Source organism: Curcuma longa, chromosome 8 (genome assembly GCF_044706935.1).
Source record: "Curcuma longa cultivar G26 ecotype Majalengka, Jawa Barat chromosome 8, ITB_CL_G26_1.1, whole genome shotgun sequence".
Lineage (NCBI taxonomy): Eukaryota > Viridiplantae > Streptophyta > Magnoliopsida > Zingiberales > Zingiberaceae > Curcuma > Curcuma longa.
The window spans coordinates 11,237,664-11,262,709 of record NC_133868.1 but is presented as its reverse complement, the minus strand read 5'-3'; the positions used below and the strand labels follow the sequence as shown (position 1 = coordinate 11,262,709).

Below are 25,046 nucleotides of genomic sequence, written 5' to 3'. Positions count from 1 at the left end.
AGAAAGCATCGGTCAACTCTCTTCTTACCGAATAAGAAACCTTGGTAAAAATTCCTAAGATCATCCTTCTCATTTTAATACCTGTAACAAATTATAAGCTATTTAATTTTTTACTATAATTTATTATTTTTATTGATATTTATAACTGAAGAACCGATTGAATTTAAGGTTCTAGATGTTCTTTAATATTTGAAGACAATCTCTTACCTAGGTTTTTTAAAAATTTAGATCAAATTTTTTTCTAGATGCTCATTTTTATTGATACTCATTTTAATAAGTCTGAATAAAAGCTAATATTTATTTCTTATTTTATTATATTTGTACATACAATAATGTCAAATTTTAAAGTATCATTAAATTGAAATAAAATGATACAATCTTATTTACACTCAATAATATCTCAAAAAATTATATAATTTAGTAATTTTATTAATTGAAAATATTTATTATAAAACCGTGCGCTGCTGGTCGCCTTCTCCTCCGGCCACCTCCAGCATTGCTTTGATATGGGAGCCTGTTGCAGCAGGAATGACGACGCTCAGAGCGTTCATGGAGGAGGAGGGCGAAGATGCGGCGTCGTGTTTGTTAGGGGCTGAGGAGCAGGGCGACAGCGAGGAGGGAGGGGAAGACTCCGCCAGGGTGAGGCTGCGGGTCTCAGCATGGATGGACGCCATGACCGTTTGGGAGTTAAATATTAAACTAGCGACTGAAATTAATGGCTGAATAAAATTTTGATCATGCTTTTATTTGTATTCGTGTTTTCCAGAAGTCAACCCTCCGTCCCAATCTGGATATGGTGTCTTTTCATCCTTAAGAAAGTCTCAGTCAATTAAGATGAGGTCAATTAAGTTGAGGCTTGCTAACTTCAGTTTGGACTTCATACCATTTTGGTGATTTTATTTTTGATTATATGGACTTAAATCAAAGGCATGAATTTCAATGATAATTTTCATGTTCTCTTTGTTTGTGTGCACAGTTATAGAGCATTGGCCATGCTGTCCATTTCTTACAGATTTCCTGATTCCTTGATGCTAAGAGTAACTGTAACTCTGTAAGTTTTTCCCCCTTGAAAAATAGGTAGGACTAATGGGAGAACATACAAAGCTATATTCCCCTGAGAATCAAGAAAATGCAGGATGAAAAGATTTGCAGCTTGATTCAGTTCCATCCTCCTTCACATGGTACAAGGTTTGTCAATTTTCAGGAGTGAAAGAGAATTGAAGCACTTTCCATTTCTCTTGTGTACCAATCAACAACAGCAAATTTTAACAGTCAAAGTGATAGTCCTATATTCCAATTTTAGTCTAACTTGTGTTAATGAAACTCAAAGTTACCTAGAGTTAATCAGTTGGTTTTACATGGATGATTGGTTCTTCTCTAATCTCAAATGACAATTCTGGAAATTGTTAATTTATAAGATGTTTAATGAGTGAAGACGGACTGTTATCTCACTGACCTTTATGTTTCAATATTTTCTATAAGAACTAAATGTGAATACTAAGTACAAGCCTAACACACTTGATGCAGATTATGAATAGGATTCAAACTTTGAATTTCAAATTCGATTTTAAGTTGTTGGGTAATTAATTGCACTATTTTGGCTTGTTATCTTTTAATTTGATACATGAAGGATTGGCATGCTTCCGATCTTAATGTGTGGAACATGTCAAGGGTTACCTAGTGTGCAATAAGCCACCACCACTTTGCCATCATGGCTTGTTTTGTGTTTGAGGCTATGTTTACTTGGAGGTTGGGAGATTGAAGAGAAAGGAGAGGAAGAAGAGGATGGAGAGGGGAAAAGGGGAAGAGAAGGTGGTGTTGGTTTTGAAAACCAACATCATAGTGGTTCAAATCTCTCTAGGTCCATTAATGAATTTCAGTCAAAATTCATTAATGGACTAAAGGGATTTGGATTTTTAAAAAATTGGCATGTAATTAAAGAGCTAAGTATAGAAAAGGTAGATATGGTCCATTCAAGGCTTGCATTTTTTCTTTTTTGTTATTGGGGATGATGATGAGAATGAGCTCATAATAACAACAATTTTTCAGGGATTCTTTGATGTAGTTGGCATTCTTCTTAGGTCTTTTGACATTCAACTTAGTTTTTCATTTATCACTCGTAAAACATGCAAAATCATTATATTTGTTTTGATACTATATGCAACTCTAATTGCATTAAATCTTTCTAGGAACAATATAGATAAAGGTCACTCTTGGAAATCTGGATTTGATCCTTCTTTGCCTTGATGAAACTGTTGATGGAGGGTAAGATTCTTCCTTATGCTTGTCTTGACTTGCATAATCTTCCAATAACAATTTATTTCTTCGTTTGTTTATCATACAACTTAAAATGATATGATTTTGTCTTCCTTCGTAGACAACATTTTAAGGAACATGTTTTAAGAACTTAAACTAGTAAAATTGTTTTTGAAAAACTTTTGGTTCAGATCTAGCACTTTGATTCATCCTGATATCTTGTAGGATCATACTTGAAATCGAAGCAACTGTTAGCACTTCTAAAGTAGCAGCAAATAGTCTTGACGATGCTACATCCTTGTCTGAGCAAGTGAATATCATACTAGATTATACTATGTCGATTTTATGTTAGGTTTTTGACTGCTACATATATCCCTCATCTTGTAGAGCATTTCTTATGCCCTTGCAACAGCTTGTGAGATCTCTTCTAAAATAATTCATTTAAAAGATTTTGCTCATTTCTTCCAAAGAAAAAGAGAAGGTTGTTGCTGAAGAATTTTAGTTTGTTTTTTAATGATGTTTTTGTTCTGTGGGATACAAGAACTCTAGTGAATAGCAATGGAGCTTGAATAACTATATGGTGTGATTCATTAATTTGGATAAATATTTGTATTTGAAATTAATGATCTCGATGTTGTTAATAAATACATTTGGATGTTGTTATTAAATTAAATTTTGATTGGTGTTAATATTGTAATTGTGTTAATATTCCTGTCATCACTTGTCATAAGAACATTGTTCTTACTTTGCTCTAAGGCATTTGATTTCTGTTGTCTCTCACCAATCTGGCCACCATTCTTGTTATCAAGCTGTGGCAACATGCTAGCACGGTTTTTGTTGAAGAATTTGAATAATTTTCCTGATCCATTCTGTGGCTCACTCTCTCCATTTCTTGCAGCTGTTTCTGCAGGAACATCCCAGTGAGTAGTCTCAGAATCAGTATTATCCAATCTTGGCAACTCATGATTGAGGATACGTTCGTGGTTGAGGCTTTCCAGACTCAGCTGAATCAGTAAAGAGCTCAGCAGGTTCTCTCCTTTCAAGCCTACAATTCCCTTGACCTGCACCCTTAGGACTGAGTGACGATTGCTTCTTTGAATCAGAAGAAGTATTCATCATAGCTCTACCCCTATTGATTTCAAAGCCTGAATTAGTAATGCATCTTCCCTTGTTTATTTCTAAGTCCGCACCATCATTGGTACTAGCTGTCTCTTAACCTCCACAGACTCTTCAGTGAGCACTAGAGACTCACGAAATTCACCCAATTCCATATCTGAAACCTCTCTTCTGAGCAAAGGTCCATTGGCACCTGCAGTAGCAGACTTTTCAATATCACATGTTTGCTTACCAATTTACTGTCCGTTAGTCTTTAGCATCCCCAAGTGATCACTAGATTTTGTCTGATGATATCCTTCTTCATTTTTTCAGCATCACCAACATCAAGTTAAATTGGTTTTCACATGCATGAAGTTCTTCTCCAATTTATCTCGACCAACTTCAACATATCCATGTCCAATTTTTTCAGTGGCATTGCTAGGCATTTCTTTTAAATCTAAACCTTTCTTCCTATTCATATCTCCATTTTTTTTACCAGAATGCTCCAGATCTAAAGCTGAAGCAAAATCAGGACTTGGACTCACTCTGCCCCAGCTTCAGATGCAGCAGTTTTTCCGTGATTATCTGTATCCTTTCCACCCTGCAAAATGTTGTCTAACTGTATTGCATTATGACCATCAGACATGGAGCCTCTGGGGGATACATGCTGCATACTACCAAATAGATTAGTATCTTGGATTTTTCTCAAAGACATTACTTCTGCAGAGCTTGCAGTTTTTGCCCTCTTAGCACCTCCTGTTCTCCCTCCAGAGTATTCTGATTTGACAGTGTTTCTGGTCTTCTGTTTGGTAAAATTTCCACTGCTATGTGATGAATCATGATGAGGCCCGTCTTTCATTACAATTAGCCTCTCATTGTTGCTTCCCTTGAGGACAGGTCCGTTTACATCATTTAAAGAATAATCACCAAATGACATTTGCTGCTTCTGTAATTGCTTTCCATGATAAGGTTCCTTTGCATAGATCTGAATATTTTCAAAGAGTTCAACATTCCGATGAGGATTACTAGGATCAACTGCTCCAGTCACCTCATTCTATTAATTTCAATAGATGCTGAAACTTGAGCTTCTTTATCACTTCTAATATTGTTTCCCATGATCATCCTCACTCAATGGTTTATGCACATCCACCTCTTTTTCATTGTCACTGGATGTAATATCCACGTCAAATCAGATACCTCTTTGCTGCTGGAGTCATCGTTGTCACTGTCAGAACTGCTAGCCCTACTTCGACTAGCATTGTCACTTCCGCTATCATTACTTGTTGGATTTAATCTCTTAAGATGTGTTTAATTATAATTTATATATACGGATACGAACCGAACTTAGTTAAGTGATCTAACTAAGGTTTATCGGGTTTCAGATTATTGAATGTGGATTAAATATGTAGAATCCGTTAGTCCGTTCCATTATTATCAAATGTAGATTAAATATATAGAATCGGTTATCCATTCCGTTATAATCTATGGACTGATAACGAATTAGATTTCTATATATAGGGTTTGGTCCATGAGGGTTTAGAAACAACTGACATCTTGCCTTCGTTTTCCATTGACGAAGGTTTTACAGCACCATCATCCTAATTCCCTTGGAAGATCATCCTCTTGCTTCCGCTTCATCTTCTTCCATAGAGATCGAGCAGTTGACGCTGCAGGATAAGGACAATGACTCTCCAATCAGGTTTCTTGTCGTTATTTATATATCTTAATATGTTAAGTCATGTTTCGTTGAAACTAGATCCTTATTTTTTTTTGTATTTTCAATTATCCAAGTTCTTATTCGGTTTATAGAACTTATGCGGTTTAGAATTTACAAATTCTGTCAATTGGTATCAGAGCATGGTCTATATGGAACCATATGGGGACCCTCAGGAAAAATAAAGAAATGGTTGGGGCTCCTAGCAAGGGGTCCGTTGGAACCGTTAGGGGGCGGATCCGTTGGGACCCGGACAAGCAAGGGGTCCATTGGGGCCGTGGGCGGAGCTCCCAGTCCCAGTGGTCCTTTGTTTGAGGGGGGATTGTTGGGATACAATGAAAGTCCCATATTAGAAATACATGGAAAAGATCCTAGGGTTATAAGATGGAAGATATCTTCATTGGTATGAGACCTTTTGAATATAACCCAAAAATAAAACCATGAAGGCTTGGGCCCAAAGTGGATAATATCATACTGTTGTGGAGATATATGCAGATTCCATCAGACAATTAACACAACTCATTTTATTGGATTTTGATCCAATCTAAAACCCTAATCAGAACCCATATACCGATTAACTTGAGTTTGGTTTAAACCAAACCAAGTTGATTCAATTTGGTTCAAAATTAAATCGGTTGGTTTAATAATCAAATGACCTCCAATTTGACTTAAACTAGTTTTTTTCATTTCGTCTTTACAAGACGAAACCCCTCATCGCTTTTGATTTGCCAAAATATCTTCCATCATGAACTAAATTAATTTGGTTCATTTTGTCTTCATAAGACGAAGTCTATCATTTTACCCTTTGTCTGGTCCAACCAAACTTTCTTTCTCTCAAACTGAGAATCAAATTCTCAAACTTGTTTTAAGTCCTTCAAAAAATTTATAGTGGGTGTGACCCAGTAGGTTCTCAGTTATATTGACCATCCGTAATTAACCATTAATTACAAAACGATTATGAACGACACCTAGTAGTACATTATGATCCCCAATTGACTGAAAAATCAATGATTGATTCCAGAACCATTTCTAAACCCTTCAGCAGCTATAATGAAACGTGTCTCATTACTTTCACCGTCTTATACCCGCTTAGTTCAAGGACGTGGTCTATATATGTTAATCCCCACTAGGCTGACTACGTCACACTTAGCCCAAGCTTGTTTTCTTATCCTGTGGATTCAAGTTGCTCGTACATGCGCCCAAGAGTGTCATACTCTTGACATGTGATGCTTTGACCAAAAACTTTCAGTAACAATCCTAATAAGCAATCGCAGGGTATACGTCTCTTTTTACAAAGAGCGGTGAATCCTTTGTGGGTGATTGAAACACCTTCGGGCACTTTGACTTATACTCAATCATTTCGGATCCACATCTCCTTAGAGATGTTTGCTTAAGATGTCAAAGTATAAGCTTCCATGATCAAGGTGACTTGAATACTGCAAGTTAAAGGAAACTCGTACTTAAGCTGCACTGAGATATTCATTGACATTGTATAGAATCATATGAAATCTCATGGCAGGTCACTCCAATGAACTAGTTACTTTTAACTAGCATCCATGTTTAACTCTCAACATCCAATCTCTTCAGTCAGTGAGAACAACTGCTTAGTAAACCAAGGAATTTAAAACATACTAGTCTCAACAGAATTGATAACGTCCGTGCTCATCAATTCCTCGACTAGGGATAATTTTAATACATTCATAATTGCACATGTAGAGATGCTCACTAGTTGTGATCCAATTACAAATTCTCTCATGCTATGAATCGTATTGTAGACATTCAGTAAATGAATTTAAGATCCAATAAAAAACATAAAGAATATGCACTCAAATAGTGAATTTCTATTTATCCAATAAATATTATAACCATAAGACGATTGCTTTAGGATACCTCTCAAATATAACAGCCGAGAGGATTCTCGAGACTCGAGACTAAGACGGTCGAGACAGAATAGTTGAGAGGATTCCCGAGGTCGAGATGACCGAGACAGAGTCCGAGGCCGAGATGGTTGAGACAGAGTAACTGAGGTAGAGTGGCCGAGATAGGATCTGGAGCCCAGATGGCCGAGACCGAGATTGAGATGGCCGAGACGAGATGGTTGTGACTGAGATGACTGAAACTGAGACGGTCGAGACTGAGACGGCTTTGGAAGTCCAAGTGAGATCCAGGACTGAGCCCATGTTGAGTCCAAAGTATGATCCGAGCCGAAGGTGACAACTATCCCACCCTGGTAGGATCGTTTCTCTCGGATTCATGTTGACTCGTCTTGACAGATCAACACGAACTTTGATCTTTGCTTGACTCTTAACCTTTACCCTAGAGGGAGCCACACCATCTACGACACCTACATCAACCTTGAAATTGCTAAAGGACGACGAAAGCAATTTAGTAATCTTGTTGAGAAGTGAGAGATATGTATCATTACCATGAGGTAGATTTCTCGTAGTTTGTCAATGCCTGTTTGTATAATTTAAGAAGTTGCTGTCAAATAATTCTGAAAGAAATTATGCTTATTCATGATCTTTGCTTTGCTAACGATTGAGAACAGTCAATGCTTTTTAAGTTTTGGTCAAGATGACAGAAACTACGATAAATATCTCAACATAATTCTGTGTTGCAGTATCATGCATAATGGAATTTTGGAATTTTCAATTTGCTTGTCGGAGAAGGGATCCAATTATCATGCTCACATATTTGTTCGCTTGGTTAGTCTTATAGAAAGTTCTTTAAGACCTTTTACTCAAGTGTGCTATTTGCATTGGTACTAATGGATGTCCATATAAATTGATATATGATATACTATGGATTATTTTCAAGCTTGTTACCTTTTACTCACATATTTGCATTAGGAGTGACTAATGGATGTCCATATAAATTGATATACTATGGATTATATTCTAGCTTGTTACCTTATATCACTAATGTAACTCTCCCTAGTTTCCAAGTTAATCACAAGAAAAGAATCTGCTTTTTCTTTAGAGATGATGTGGTTTAGCACTGAATTTGTTCAGTCCTTGACATTGCAGAGGAACAAGTAAATGAAAAGGTCTTCACATTGCTGCATGAAGAACTGAAGGTCATTTCACTTCATTTGACGTTGTCTGTTCCTCCATCCCATCTTTCTCTAAGATGAAAACTGTTTTCTGCTAGTAATTTGTTGTGTGAAATTCATATTTTGCTTAATTTTTTTCCTGAAAACTCTTGTGAAATCTTACCGATTGATCTTGTGTGCAGAACCTTAAACAGAGAATCAAGATCTTTGCAAGGACTATGCAGACAATCAATGCCTCTTTGCATGACTTGGTATATGTTTGACGTGCCTATATATTCGCTATCTCACTGAGCTGTCAGACATACCAGTCCACTGGGCTGGAATGCCCAACAGCATTGGGCTGGAATGCCCACAAGCACATTACTCTCCGTGTCATATCTCAAGAAAATAAGAGCGACGTTACTCTGACAATATTATCATTTGCTCTACGTAGTAGTATTTGTATTTTTTTAGATTTGCTAAATAAATATTGAAGAGTAGTAGACTTTTTTTATGTTTATCATTCATGTCCTATTCTAAATTTAGGTACTTAAGATGGTTTACGAACAATTAATAATTAAAAGCCAGTGGAGGTCTCTGCTGCTTTTGAAGTTGAGCTTGGGATCAGGTTTGACCACACCTCACCATTTGCAGCTTCACTGCAAAAGACCATGAGATGTCATATCACTGTGCCTATTATAATATATATATATATATATATATATATATATATGTCATATCACGTTGATGGATTCGAATGACCCACTGCAGCTTTTCTTTTTCCTGCTATCAAAGTGAAGTTACTTGGTATATTTGGCGCCACCGTTTGGATATATGCAACATTTTAACTTTGCTTTTCCCACATTTTATACAGGAAAATAAAATAAAGAGAAGCAGAGGTGAATTAAATATTCTTCCTAAAGTGAAAATTTGGTCAAAAATATTCAGAAAATTGTATTCAAGGAACAAAGCTTGGTTTACACAAAACAAACAAAAGAGTGCAAGTATGAAGCAAGCACTGAAGGCATCTGTCTTTTGGTTAGATCCATCAAATGCTTTCACTTATCACCAGTTTTTTTTTTTTTTGGGAAAATCCAGGCCAGTTTCCAGTTTCCAAAAATTAGTTGAATGTGCAAACTGGACATTGGCTTGTGAAGCCAATGGGTAAACATCACTGTGCAAAAGTTTCAGCAATCTATTAGAAAGATTTATTCTCAATCTTTGTGTCATGGTGCATGTACCATGCATAAACTTGGTCAACTCCTGACCAAAAATTCTGTAAAAAGTTCCTTTTTTATGATCATAAAATTTCAGCAAACTCCTGCTAACTTTTAAAAGAAAAACTTTTACTTTTCTCCTCTCAGAACAATTTTTGACCAACGAAAGCTTCTTCAATCTCTTTGTGCTTTATTCCACTCACAGGTTAGCTGTACCGATCTTGTCTCCACAAGGGCCAAAAAGGGCAAGCCCTCCATGGAAGTGAGAAATGTAAACGTGTGTGAAATTTAATTTGGTGTAATTATATTAATAAAGGGGAATGCACAAGGTGTTGTAAACTGAATAAGAGGCCGTGTCTAGACAATTTCAATCAATTGTTATAGGTGTTAAGGTAGCTTAATTAATTGAATTTGGGATATAAAAATTAAGAAGGTGTCCTTTTATTTCTAAATAATCAAAGGCCTCCCACTTTAATTTTTTTTATCAAAGGAGGTCCCATCCTCATATAAAATGACATAATTATCCTCTAATACTACTTACATTATTATCCCGCATGTATTTCTCATTTAAATCTTGAATCAATCGAACGCGTTATAGCAACTATGATATCGTAGTTACTACAAATATTGTAACAACTATGATATCATAGCTATTATAACTACAATAATTGTAACTTATAATTGTAACAACTACGATTTCATAGCTGTTACAATTATAACAGTCATAGTTTATAGTTGTAGTAGCTATGATTTCATAGTTGTTACAACTACAACAGTTGTAGCAGCTATGAAACCGTAGCTGCTATAACTATAAATAAAAATTACTTTAAATAAAAAGAACTAAAATTTTTTAGAGCCTTTGAAAAACCTTTAAATGATATTTTTTGGGCTTAAGATTAGGTTGTTATGGGTTATACTCGGTAACAAATATACATTTTTGAATGAATTTTGATTTGATATATTGTGCGTCATGTGGTACAATCTAAGATAAAAGTTTTGATCTTTTAAAACTTACCTAACCTTTACAGTTGTAGCAGTTATGATTTATAACTGCTATAAGTGTGTATCACCTACAAAATCGTTACTGCTACAACTGTGTAACAGCTCCGTTGCAGTAGCTAGTTACAAAATCTTAGTTAACTATAACACACCTTCGATTCAAAATTTAGATGGAAAATATAGGAGAGAGATAATAATAAAAATAGTACATTGATAGTTGGGTAATTATACCTGAGATGATATGTACTTTTGATTAAAACAAAATAGATTCTCAAAAACTAAAAGTTGTTTTTTTTTTTTTGCCCTTGAATTTAATTTCAATAATAAAATATATGTTTTTGAATTCATCAATTAACTAATACTATTGAAATTCAATGCTCACTTTAAAGGTGTGATTCAATTAATTAAAGAAGTGATTAAATTGATTAAAGGTGTGATTCAATAAATTGAATGTGTTCAAAATTTGAAGGTTGAATTTTAATAATATATTATTTAATTATTTGATCATCATCATTCAGGCAATTGAATTATCTAATTTACTAGACTCAAATAAAAATATTCTTTTATCTTCTGTAAAAGGTGGAATCCGTCACCTTAGCGGCCTCACACGATCGGCCCCATGATCATTTGTGAGGAGGTAAATCGAGAAACTGCAGTTGGTCACGATGTAGGAAAAATATTCTTTTATCTAAACATTGCATTTGGTGAATTGAATATTTTGATTTAGTCAATTTAACTATTTCTAATTGATTGAACTCCATCTCAATCAATTGAAATTGTTTAAACAATCCTTCTTATTCAATTTATAACTCATCATAAGTTGGCTTGACTTAAGTCTTGAACCGTCGATTGATAATATAACATGAGCATCTCCCAATGTTTAAAGACTTCAATAATCAAATCCCTGTCTGAGACAATCACGATAGTATTACAATATAACCCAAGAAAAAAAAAATCTAAAATTACAACACACAATCACAGACAAAGTTTACATATTCTAATTAGGTCTTTCTCCAAGCTTGATGGTCAAACTTGAGTCATCATTCTAACCTAGGTTTATGATATACATCATCTAAACTCCTTGATCTGAGCCATCTTTCCTCAAGTCATCTTGATTCGAGCTACCTATTCTCAAGTCCTCTTTATGTAGACTACTTATCCTCGATCAAGTTCAATTCTCTTAAATTGGGGTATGTACCTTTCCTTGAGTTTAGTGCACCAAATTTGAACTACCAACCATCAAGTCCTCCCTGATATGGGCTACCTAATCTTGAGCTCAATTACCTCGACCTCCAAACTCCAACCAACACAACAAAGTTTGCACATTTGACGCATCGACAATAAACACACTCTTGCCTTAAGTTACATTTTCAAACTATTAAAACACCTTAGTTAAATCTAACCAAAAGGGAGAATCATTTTCCCAATATAAAGTTCACTTGTTCAACTGATGAAATAATAATTTCTCAACTTCACATTTTGTGAAAATTTTAGAGAAATTAGATTATACGATCATCAAAACTCATTTTTAAATTTTGGTATTTCAATATAATTTCTAAGGGACCCAACCATAGTTCAGAATTGATGATTCGACGGTGTGACAGTTCAGAACCGTCGATTCAATAATTCATGGTTCAAAACCATCGATTCATGATTCATCGTAGTTCAAGATTATTATTATTAAAAATTAAAAATTATAAATTTATAAAAAATAAGAATGGTTGGTTACGTATCCCTTTAGAGTATAAGTGAATTAAAGCTTATGTAGTTCGCTTACTTTTTTACCCTTTTATCTTATGAAGTAACATTATTACTCACTTTCATTTTTCATTCTCATAGTGTTTGTTTCTTCGTTATCAAAGTCTTCTACTTCGTCATCTGAAAGTCGCATTCCTTATATTTTTTCAGCTCTCGTTTAATCATCAAGTAATACTTAGGCTTTCAAAGACTCAGAAGACAAAGTAGATCATTATTCATCGATATGTTACCTTCAGAACTAAATGTCTGCTCTACAGTAACAATTGCCACTGGACAAGTTAAAATTTATTTTGTAATAATAGAGAGGATTGAAAAACTTTGAGCCTTCTTTGACCATCACTAAAGAATATCGAAATCTGACTCACTATTTGCTTCACTAAAATAAAAAAAAGTCATGCAATAATTCTTAAGTTCTTGTCTAGAATTTGAGGATAGAGCTGTCAAATCGATCAACTCATAGCGGGGCGGGCTAATACATTAGAAATTCATCATATGACGGGGTGAGACGGGCTGACCCACCAACTTGGTGGGTTGAAAAATCTCCAACCCAACCCAATCTAAGGCGGATTGCTAATTAGGCGGATCAACCCATGGACCTATCAAAAAATAAAAAAGTATAAAAAATATTAAAAATTTTAAATTTAGATTGTAGTTTAAATGGATCAAGTTGAAATTTTTAAATTTGAATTGTGATTTGATGGATCAAACCCACTAGTCATTGAATTTTCTACTTTAATTTTAAATTTAAAAAAAATAATTTTTTTTTAACTTGCAGGCCAACCCAAGCCCGCCACAGGCAAACCTACATGGGTCGTGGGCCTAGACGGATCAGCTAACTTGAACCTATCTTAAGATGTGTTGATAAAATGTTAACCCAACTCGTTTTTGTTTGATAGGGCGGGCCAATCTGACGAGCCCAACCCAAATTGATGGCTCTACTTGAGGATCTCGTAGATATTTCATCATTCATTCTTTTAACAAAAGTTATGCTTTTGAAAGTTTTGAACTACTACTAGAAGTACTAATATTTTATGTTTTAGAAATATTAGTTTCTAAGTCATATTTTATACTATAATTTTTATAAATTTCATATAAATAATTTTTAATTTCATGTATAATACTAGCATGATCAGTAGAAGAAGCATCTAAATGGAATTAAAGCATCATAATACAAAGCTAATATTTCTTATAAAACTTCTAATTTAATTCCGAGTATAGAGTAAATACAACTAAATAAATTTCAAGAATTTAAAAAAATTATATTTTATTTTCATTGCTAATATACAAGGAGATAAAAATTCATCTATACTATATTTATTTAAAACTAATACTATACTATAAAAATTCACTAAAACTAAATAAGAAGTAAGATAATAAAAACTAAAAAATTATTTAGTCGCATCATTAAATAATTTAAAATTTCACAAATACTACTACATATATTTCATTGGTGTGAAAATAAAGAAATATTAGTATTATTATTTTATATAAAAAATAAATATAATAATTCTTTATATTTAAATTTATAATACATCTTAAACATATAAATTTAAAATATGACATATACAACCAATAATAGATTGACATATATATATATATATATATATATATATATATATATATATATAATATATAAATTTAAATTGTTTAATACTAATAGTATTATAACTACCATTACTAAATGGTATTAAAAATATTTTAGATGTCAATCCATATTCTTCTTAAATTAAATATAATATTTGAGAGATGTTGTGAGCACTACATAAAAAATTCTATACGTTAACAAACATTTTTGAATTTTCCAAGAGTTATCGATCTAATGGCAAATCACACTTATACACAAATGTATTTGCCAATGATCACTCTAAATATTAGAACATAAATAAATTTTATTATTTAATTTACTAAATTTTTTAATTAAATCTTTGTTTTCTTACCTTACTAATCTTTTAATTGTATGAGTAAGTGTTGTTCAAGAAACACATTTAGCAGATGGATTTATTAATTCTTTATCAAAATCTTTAAAAGTGCATTTAGATCCAAAACTAAAAAAAAGATGTTATATGAAAACAAATCTAACTAACGATTTTCTTAATTTATTATCAGAATATATAAATAAATTAGAATCGGTACCTCCACTAATTAAGAAAAATTTAGATAATTATGTTTGAGACCGTTCGATTCTATATTCCATCTGGTGCTTCATTTCAATGACTTATAGCTACTGCCCACTTGGAATTTATAAGAGGCTTGACAATGCTTACATTTTGCATGTAATTTTAGAATTGAAGTTGAAAGTACATAAAATTGAAGTCGAAAGCGATTCATATTTTAAAATATTGAGAATGAGAGTAGAGAATATGGTGACAAAATGATGAAATGAACTTCTTATTTATAGAGTTTGGAGAGTAATGGATATTAAGTCATAGTTATTGATAAAAAATACCCCAAAGGCTAGAACCGTCAGTTAATGGGTGATTCCAATGTATATATAACCGCCGGTTTGACAGGCATTATATATATATATATATATATATAATACCCCCGCCGAATCGATGATTAATTAAGGATTTGATAATTAATTTGGGTCTTGAATCGTAACCGAGCTAGCTCCTATTGGGTTGGTTACGATTTGGGCCCGCTTACTCGGGTCAACGGGTAATCGACTCGTTGAGTCAGTTACAAACCGGGTCCGATTAAGACCCGACCCATAGGTAAGTCTGGGGTTATTAGTGTAAACCCTAAGAGCCAATCCATGGGATGATTAATTTAAGACTTTTGTATTATATTTTAATACAAGATAATATTTATATTTATTATATTTACTTTATATCTGTGTAAATTTATAAATATAATAATATCCTAGAGCAGTAGATTTTGTTCTATGAGATATCAATTATTTGAATTGATTGTGAAAATAAAAATACTACTCTTAATTATGTATAGTCAAGGATTAATATACAAGAACAATATTAATGTATTGAGACTAGTATGTAGATTAACTGGTGACTTAATCTCACAAATCATAGATATGATATATTAAATTAATACATGGATATATATTAGAAAATATATACTGAATGCCTCGCCATAAAAATATTTCATGGATTATTATATAAGTATCATAAATATTCTCATAGTGACCATTAGTATAAACAATCTTCTGACCTGAAGTCACTACGATTTTCTACATAAGGAATCGTATACTTTAGTATCGATTCCGGCCAATACATCGTGGATGGTTTCAATACCGATTTAAGGATTATCGACATGCACGCTCCTAAGATGAAGTGTCATAGAGAGAAAAAGTGACCTGCAAAGTACTCAAAAAGAGGGTTAGAATGGCACCGGGGGTGGATCCCGACAAGCCACTCCGACGCTCTCAAATTAAGGTTCGGCGTGAGGAAGGAGTTTAATGACTTGGGAAAGTTAAGGTTAATGTGTGCGTCCCTATACCCATGGGCATGAGTTACCTTTTTATAATAGTTGATCTCCGAAATATTAGCATCTGTTTGAGAAATATTCTGATATACATGTTCTTCTCTAGAAAGATTCTGTCAGTTTATATATATATTTTGAGAATACGTTCCTACTTCTTCGAGAGAAACAGCTCTGGGCTCCCTGGATTGGGCGAGACAACCATGTCTCTAGATAAAAATCACACGCCAGAAGTCGACCCTGATGCAGGAAGCGTGCCGAGACCGAGGCATGAGGTCGGCACGTGATGCAGGGAACATACCGAGACTGAGACAAGAAGTCGAAGCGTGCAGAGACCGAGGCATGAGGTCGGCCCGTGATGCAAGGAGCATACTGAAATCAAGTCATGAGGTCAGCACGTGATGTAGGGAGCGTATCGAGACCGAGGTAGGAGGTCGACGCGTGATGCAGGAAGCGTGCCGAGATCGAGGCGAGAGGTCAGCCCGTGATGCAGGAAGCATACTGAAATCGAGTCATGAGGTCAGCACGTAATGCAGGGAGCGTATCAAGACCAAGGCAGGAAGTCGACGCGTGATGCAGGAAGCGTGCCAAGATCGAGGCAAGAGGTCAGCCCGTGATGCAGGAAGCGTGCCGAGACCGAGGCATGAGGTCAACCCGTGATGCAAGGAGCATACCGAGACCGAGGTATGAGGTCGGCACGTGATGTAGGAAACAAGCCAAGACCAAAGTTTGAGGTCGGCACGTGATGCAGGAAGCATGCCGAGATTGAGGCAAGAGGTCGGCCCGTGATGTAGGAAACGTGTCGAGACTGAGGCATGAGGTCGGCCCGTGATGCAGGGAGCGTACCAAGACTGAGGCATGAGGTCGACACATGATGTAGGAAACATGTCGAGACCAAAGTATAAGGTTGGCACATGATATAGGAGGCATGCCGAGATCAGGGCAGGAGGTCAGCACATGATGCAGGAAGCGTGCCTAGACCGAGGCATGAGGTCGGCACGTGATGCAGGGAGTATGCCGAGATCAGGGCAGGAGGTCAGCACGTGATGTAGAAAACAGGCCGAGACCAAAGTATGAGGTCGGGTTTTGAGTTCCTGAAGAAATCTCAAGAAAAAGTTAAACTTACCCCATTCTTTTAAACCCTCTATGTATATACTATCCACGTAAGCACTAAATAACCCTACCGAAACAGTATCGATAAAGATCACTTGTAACAAGGTCGATTATAAAGTCCTTTACTGGGTATGCAATAAGTTTTACAGAGAAATGTGAGTGATGTAGATGGAATTTATCTCTTCCATATAACAGCAGTGATGCATGTGGACCTCTTGATTAAGTAAGACTACTAAAATATATAATCATGCTCAAATAAGTCAATATGAGATATTGAATTTATTTGATTAAGTCTACTTAGAGATCGAGAAGCACATAGATTAATAAGCGGATAACACATTCTATGCCTTGTGAATCAATCTAGATGTCATGGACAAAAGAACTAAGTTATACAATAAAATAGTTATAGACAGATTAGGTCAAATCTATGATATTCTCATCACTTGGATAACCATGATACATTGCTAGATGTCACTCATTGCTTATGTCTTTAAAATGAGATTTTAGAGTTACTATCAATGTTATGAGAACCTATTAGATCATACACAGAGAATGCATCGATTTTAAATTTTATTTTATTTTAGTACAACTAAAATAATGTGGGCCTAAGCTTGTTGGATTAATGGGTTAATCTAAATGAATCTTAAACATATTAGATTAATGGGTTAATCTAATATGAATTTGAGTTTTAATAAAACCTATGATTTTAATACTCATGTTTATATTTTATTTGCATTTTGGATATGCATGAAAATATCTTATTAGATAAGACTTGAAAGTTGAGTGTTTTTCGAATACGATCTTATATGATAAGATCGTGTCAACTATAAAAGTTAGGATTCAATCTCAAGTATAAATAATAGCTACCAGTATGGTGTGAGTTATGTGATACTCCAATCTTTCTCATGAGACGGACCACGACTATGCTCGTGTGGATACCATAGAGGCACGCGCATATTGATTGCACTTACATCAGCTTTACTCTCTAGATTCACAAAAGTTCTGCATATCAAAAGGTAATATTCTACACAAACGCTATATTCGAATTCACATAATCTTTGATGAGTTTTATTTTTTTGCTATGCTTGTGTTTATTTTTTGCATTAGAATCCAACAAGAGTCACTTAGACTCTCAAATTGGAAAGCATACTCTTAGGACTACAACCAAAGCAGCCATCAAAAGGGTCCTAAAATCCTCCTTTTGGCATGGACCTAACCTCAGTGTAAAATGAGCAATTATAACTTCTACAATGAGTAGGGTTTAGGAGTTCTTCCCTAGTCGACAACCCATCTAAGATGCTTGGTGAGTTAGGAAAAGCACTTCTTGATAGGTTTGTGCACTAATTCCTTTTTTTTTTATAATCCAGGTATTCACTTTTTACGATCCGATTAATCCTGAAAGTGATCGATCCGACCCCATGAAAGTTTTTCATTAGCCATCAAGGTAAATTGGAAAACGTAGATGGGTCATGGTGGATGGTTCAACGTCATAAGTTTTTCAAACTTCCTGGGTGTAACGTGCTCCGGATGAGATTTGAACCCTTGTTGTCTAGGGAGTCTATCCCACCTCTTACATGAGTGCGCTATTCCTTATTTTTTATAATCGGGTATCCAATTTTTGATTAATCCCACGATGGGCAATCCATCCCCACATTTTGCCCACCAAATAAATCCAAGAAGTATGGTGATTCTTGAGTTCAATTGTCATATATGTGTCTTGACGGAATGTACCCATCATCACACCAAGGCCAGAGGCAGTGGCATCATGGCATGCGAAGGTAAGACAGCTCCTCTCTCGGAGTTCAATTGTCATATATGTGTCATACATGAGAATTAAGTTGGTAGGATTTTTTTTTTTCTTTTCTTCTCCAAGTGTGAAGTGTCGAGCTTGGAGTCGATCTACTGCGGTGTTACAAGTTTATTCCTTAGAGAACATAATTATTTAGGAATGTACTCTATCTTTTATCATCACACCAAGGCCAGAGGGATGAGAGTATTGATTCATAGTTCACAGTTTCCTTGTTTTTTCAAAATGCAACTTATACTTCTCCTGCAATTCAAAAGAGATATTGATAAATCTCAGTTAGCCCCATTGACTATCTCTGGGGGTGATCGGCCCGACCCCACGGAAGTTTCCCACCGGCCACCAGGGTAAATCGGGAAGTGCACGCAGCGGCCAGCCCAGACGCCTAGCATCCTTTGATTGCGCTCCCCATTTGGAGAAAAATTTCTGCAAATACGCCGTAGCTGGGGATCGAACCGTAGGTGCCTGGGTGACAACCTGGATGTCCTACCGCGACACCATTGCCCCGGGGACCACAGTTTCCTTGTGATAAATCCCAGTAAGCCTTATTGACTATCTTTGGGGGTGACCGATCTGGTCCCACGGAAGTTTTCCATCGACTACCAGGGTAAATCGGGAAGTGCACACAGCGGCCAGTCCAGACGCCCATCATCCTTTGATTGCGCTCCCCATTTGGAGGAAAATTCCTGCAAATACGGCGTAGCTGGAGATCGAACCGCAGGTGCCTGGGTGACAACCTGAATATCCTACCGCGGCACCATTGCCTCGGGGACGACCACAGTTTCCTTGTGATGCTAGTTAAAGTGGTGAGAAATACTTAGCATACTATGGCAATCAATTAATAGAGATACATCTAAGTCTAGATATTCCCTATATGTTCCTCTAGGTTTGATATCTGTCATAAATTGGGAGAAAGTTGATTGGGATTTTTCCATCCTTGATGCACTCAGAAACTGAAGTCTCTGCCATCCCATAATTCCATTTGCTTTCTTCCTCAAAAGATGGGATTGCCACATCCTCACCGGTCTCTTTTCCCCCCTACTTTCCTTATCAACCCCACACTTGCTTTGAAAATAGGGGGCTAGGGTAGGAGTCCCTGTCTTATACCTATGGTAATGATTTTTCCTGTGAGTTATCAAGTATTTCATAGTTTAGATAGATGACAAAAACAATCTGTGACATTCCCTTTAGCATTTTAGGGCTATTGGTAATATTAAAGTGTCGACAAGGTTGATAGTGATAGTGACCAAGACAATAAATGACTCAATCAGAGGAGTAGTTCAAGGGCACCAACATGGAATTTAAAGTGTGTTGGGTTGACGATCAAGGTTTCACTCAAGTGTCAATAGAGTCAAAGTTTATACTTGCTACTCACTTTCTTCATCAATAAGTCTTATCTCATTCATAGAGCCCTCCTCCCAGAGTAAACATGTTGAGGGTTGCAATTGGTCCAAGTTTAATCCAATAGAGAGTTTAGTTTGGCAAGAGTTAAATGAACACATAAGAGATTTATTTGAGTATGTTCGCTTGAAGGGAGCAAGGTCCTATGAATCCAACTGGTCACTGCCTATTCCTACAAAAACAAAGAAGGCATTCAAAATTCACACAACAATACCCCTCAAACACTCAATTCTTTATAGCTAGGTTTGGATGAGTAAGGTTATAGGTATCCTTTGTGCCAAAACATCAACATGCTCGGACCATCCATGTCCAACTCGAATATTGAATGCGAAATAACTTGTCGCATTAACAGTGAACACGACGAGACGACACATTAATTGTAAAATCTTACCTCTCACAATCAATATTTCATTCGTGAAACATGCATTGACGATTCCAATAATTATCTCCATCATTTTCTACTATAAGTTTAGTGTGCCTAATCGGTTGGATCTTATCTCTTTTCTTTAGTTAATTGAGAACTTGCAATTCAATTGCTATCTAATTTAGTTAGCCTTGGTGTTCCCTAGTCCATTTGAGTCTCCTTACACGGTGAAAGAAAGAAATCTTCACTTAATTTTTAAAAGTACGAAGAACAACTCATTACCCTTCTCCATTCTAAATCTATGATCAATTTCTCTATCTAAAGCAAGTTGATATTTTGTTCTCCAAACGGATGCACAGATGGCACATTACACAAATTCTCTTTTCCTATCAGTCTCATGATCTAATCACAAGTCCAGAACCCTAATGAAATATCGGCATCTGTTCCTTATCTGAATTCTTTCTTTTCACCCACCATCTGTCAGTCAATGGCTGCGATGCTCGAGCCCAGAAGCCAAATAAAATCTTGGCATCTGTTCTTCATCTAAATTTTATCTTTTTTCACCCACCAAATTTTCCTTTCCACCCACCTTCTGTCAGTGGTCGCATGACTTATCAATCACAGGAGTCCTGCTTCATCTCGAGTTAGAACAAGTACTGGCAAAACAGAGAGAAGAAGAAAAATACAAGTAAATATAGTGAATTTAACTGTATGAATAATTTTGCAATTAATTTTACGATTCTATCCTCAGTTTCTGAAACAGCTAGCTGGTTCTTTAATGGTGGTCTCAGGGAAACAGAGTGGAAGCAGGTTGTCACTTCTTAATTTAAGACCTTGATGGATCATAGAGCAAACAGTGGCATTGATAGTACGCATACGGATTTATCAGAGACGCATTTATTTTATGATGATTCGAAATTTACTTAATAAGTAAAAAAAACAAATAAATAAAAAGTTGAGTGAGCAGTAGACTGTTTCGTGTTCAACTGGAAAATATATTTTTTTTAAAAATAAAGGGTATAATTCACCAGTGATTGAGCAAGACCTAACTGCTACTGATCTTCAGGACGACAGCAACGAGCTGTAACTTTCACGTAATATTGTAATGGCAGAGCAGAGCACAATGATCACAATGATCAAATCGTTAGTAGATTTCAGGCACACATCAATCACCACCAGAAGAATCCAAAGCATTCAAAAAGTCAGTGCCATTATTGAAGATCCTACAGTAGTAATCAACCATTTAACGGCCGACCCGAATAGCAGATGAACAGTCCTCTTTAGCTCAAAACAAAAGGATCTTTCAAGCATTTTGTGTCAAACAAATGATGAAACAAGGTACTTAACAAGAACACGTTTCGAAAACAATAAATCTCTCATCGGTGACTTGGAAATCCTGTGGAAAAACAGTTGTTTACTCGACAGTTTCAGTTTAGGGAATGGAGAGAAGATGAACAACGTGGAGAGTTGAGGGGCAGTGAAAGAGCATGAAGCTATCCATCCTATTCCTACAAGCAGTCATTACTACAAATACATCACTGAAAAATGGAACTATCCCCTCTTCGTTTCGTAGATGGAAGCATCCCATGGACTTAAACTGGATCGAAGGTTTCTTTTCGAAATGAGCTCCTCAGGAACCTACACATAGAAATGGCAAATTCCATCTTCCTGCTAGTGTTTCTACCAAAATTAAAACTCACAAGATCTTAACAAAAGGTGGTGCATCTTCCCTTGGTCCATCCAGGGAACGATATAAGTACAGCTTCTCGACCGCATCACTATCAAGGTCCTGCGGCCATTCCCCGATTACTTCAACCACCAAGTGAGGTTGGCTCCGAGCCACTTCCTTGCAGCCTGTCAAAGATAGCTTGCACGAAGACATCCACACAAATCTCATGTTGTAAAAATGGTGGATCCCTGAGAGGAGACCTGCATCACCGAAGGGGCTGTCCCTGATCTCCAGCTTCTGCAAATTTGGACAGCCTTCGAGAACATATTTCAAACTCAAGTCGGTGTTCCCGGCGAATGCCACGGAGAGGGTGCGGACTAGCTTCCCATGATTTGCAATGTACTCAAAGACCCTATCAGTGAGGAGGCCAGAAACAGCCAGCCTGGTTAGCTTCTTGCAATTCATGACGATAGCTCCAAAACCTTCATCCATGGGTTCGCCGGTGATCTGGTCAGGACGGCAGCGGCCCATGATGCAAAGGCGAAAAACAACCAGATCGGGGCAATTCTTGGACATGGCCACGACAGCCGCATTCGTCATCCGTTGACAGAAGTACAGAATTGAGCGAAGATTAGGACAGCCCTCGGAGATGGCCACAAGACCAGAGTCGGACACAGAGCCCTCAGAGTCCTCAGAGGGATCCAAAGGGAACACCCTAAGCTCGGAGAGATTCTTACAGGTCTTGGCCACTTCTTGGAGACCCTCATCGCCGATGGTGTCGAGAACCTAATGGTCAAATAGCAAATCAGTTGCATAGCCAACACTATAGTTGAATTCGACAAACAAGGGCAGTGGAAGAAAGGGATGCGGAATACCCAGAAGGTGAGAAGATTGTGGCATTGGATAATGGCTGGCCTGAGCTGCTCCGCAGTAATCATGGCATAGCTCAAGTTGAGGGATACAAGGTTTGCGCAAACAGGGTAGATGGCTGGAAGGTACTCATGCTCTAGCATACGGAATCCCGAGAGGCAAACGAGGGACTTGGAGGCAGCGTAAGTGGACTCGAGGTCCACGATGTCGAGGTCTGGTGCGTCGGCCGCCCCGGACACCGAGTGGAAGGAGCCGGTGCCCAGCTGTGTGAGCTGCGGCGCGCGCTCCATCAGGCGGCGGAGTTGGTGGATAGAGACGTGCTGATTGACCCGGAGGCGGCGGAGGGAGCGCGAGCGGACGACGAGCGCCTCCAAGGCGCCGAAGTTGACCGGGCAATTCACGCATTCGAATGAGAGTGACTCGAGGCAGGCGGTTGTCTCGGGGAACTTGGAAATCCAATCCGCCACCTGCTCGTCCTCGTCCTCCACATCGTTCTCGATCAGATCTAACACTCTCAGATTCCTACAGAGAACTGATAGTAGTCAATCGATTGCCCACAAATTTGAGGTGCAGAATTAGGGTTGGAGGGTAGAATGTCGAGAGAAGAGGAGAGAAATCGAACCTGCAAAGCTCGGCGATGGTGGCCAGGCCGGGGGTGCCGAATCCGTCGCAGCAGATGAGGGTGAGATCGCGGAAGGAAGGGAAGGAGCGGGCGAGGAGAGCGAGATCAGCGTCAGAGACGGTCATGCGCTTGAGGCAGACCCGCTCGAGCCATGGGTAAGCGGGAGCCATGGCAGCGACCCAGGGCGAGAAACGGGCGCCCCACCCGGCCGGGACGAGGTTGAAGTCGGCGAAGCGGGGGCGGCCCTTGAGGACGAGAGCCCGGGCTGCGCGGAACCGCGCTATAGCCCGGGCCGGCGACACCGCGTAGCAGTTGCCAATGAAGACCTCGCGCCGGGTCTGCGCCTCCGCCCGGTACCACGACCTACACACCAGCGACGCCGCGTTCCGGTCACGCCGGTACTCCAGGAACTCCAGCACGTTCTCGATCACATTCTCCAGCACCTGGTCGGAGAAGGGCGGAGGCTGGTCTGCCCGCTCCCCGCCGCCTCGCACTCTCCCCATCTTCGACGACGAAGAAGCTGCACCAGAGCTTCCGCCGCCACCGCCGCCGTGAGCAGGCGACATCCTCTGCTTCTCTTCATCCTTCTCCTCGCCATCCCCGTCCTCCGTCATCTGAAACGACTCACAGGATCCCACTAATGCATAAAAATCCAATTTTTATGCAACACAATAACCGCGGAGGAAGAAATCTAGAGCACAAACAAGCACAGAATCACCAAAAATAGCAAAGCAGGAGATCGGAGGAGCTGGAGAACACAAGGGCGAAAAAAAAAAACAAACAACCGCTCGCTCCTCTCTCTCTCCCTCTGGCTCCCCCCTCATGTGAGGTGCGAGTTTTTTGACCGAAGCCAGACTTGGATTCACAACCACAGGCAAATAGGCAATGGGCGTCTCTCAACAGTGATCTACTTTGGATTTGTTTATCCATCAATCTGCAGACGGACCAAAAAACAACGCCCACTTGTTGCTTGGCTGCTCCTCGTGTTTGTTAAACCCAGCACCACCTTGCGGCCGTACACACCTCCACCCTGTTTACTCTTCGACTGCAGCTAGCAGCTGATCACTCACCGTCGCAAAGCAAAGCAAAGCAAAGAAGAGTGGATGCAGCGTGGACTGTGAACGAGGAATAAATCTAAACACCCATTTCTTGTTTAGGTATTAAGATTCATGTTGTCTCCCAGGCTATATTTCAATTATAAATTTGGGGCTTTGGACAATCTTTAGCATCTTTGCTTGCATCTTTCAACACTCAGAAAATCTTAACAGACATGGCACGTAAATCCTCAAATGTAGAAGATTCTGGTTCCTTTTGCTAAAGGATGAATGTGAATTAGAGAATGGTCCAAGTTATCCTCTTGTTGAGCTTTCTTTTCTTAAAAGCTAGCAACGCATGAAGATTTTTATTTATTGGAATGCTTGTCGAGTTGAGTTGTCGAAATGGTGTTAGAGATTGACTCTGTTGGATTCTAATAAATAATAACCAGCATGTTATCTGATGACCTTTAATCAAAATATAGAGATAGTTTTAAATTTTCTCATTTAGGAGCATCTCTTAGCGTTAGAATCTTTTTAAGGTGTTGGATGGTTTCTTAGGCTGGACAATTGAGTTTGAGTGCGATTTGATTTTAAAACCGATTCAATGATTTAAGTGAACAAAAGGTTATAATAGAAAAAGGAGTAGTTTAGATTTCTT

At 37.6% G+C, this 25,046-nt stretch overlaps 1 protein-coding gene across 1 annotated transcript; it reads right to left on the bottom strand.

Annotated features, from left to right (window-relative positions):
- Positions 1-21,546: 21,546 nt before the first annotated feature.
- LOC141833783 (transport inhibitor response 1-like protein) lies at positions 21,547-24,233 on the bottom strand. Its single transcript, XM_074721279.1, has 3 exons — positions 23,352-24,233; positions 22,735-23,251; positions 21,547-22,645 (listed from the first exon to the last, which is right to left on the bottom strand). Exons 1-3 carry the CDS (start codon positions 23,963-23,965, stop codon positions 21,887-21,889), a joined length of 1,890 nt encoding a protein of 629 aa, XP_074577380.1. The 5' UTR covers positions 23,966-24,233; the 3' UTR covers positions 21,547-21,886.
- Between the last annotated feature and the right edge of the window lie 813 nt (positions 24,234-25,046).

Excerpts from the sequence above, each read along its gene's own strand:
- LOC141833783 (XM_074721279.1), bottom strand. The coding sequence starts at position 23,965 with ATGACGGAGGACGGGGATGGCGAGGAGAAGGATGAAGAGAAGCAGAGG. Across the intron at positions 23,252-23,351 it reads ACCATCGCCGAGCTTTGCAG|GAATCTGAGAGTGTTAGATC; the intron begins GTTCGATTTCTC and ends AGTTCTCTGTAG. Across the intron at positions 22,646-22,734 it reads ACAATCTTCTCACCTTCTGG|GTTCTCGACACCATCGGCGA; the intron begins GTATTCCGCATC and ends TTTGACCATTAG.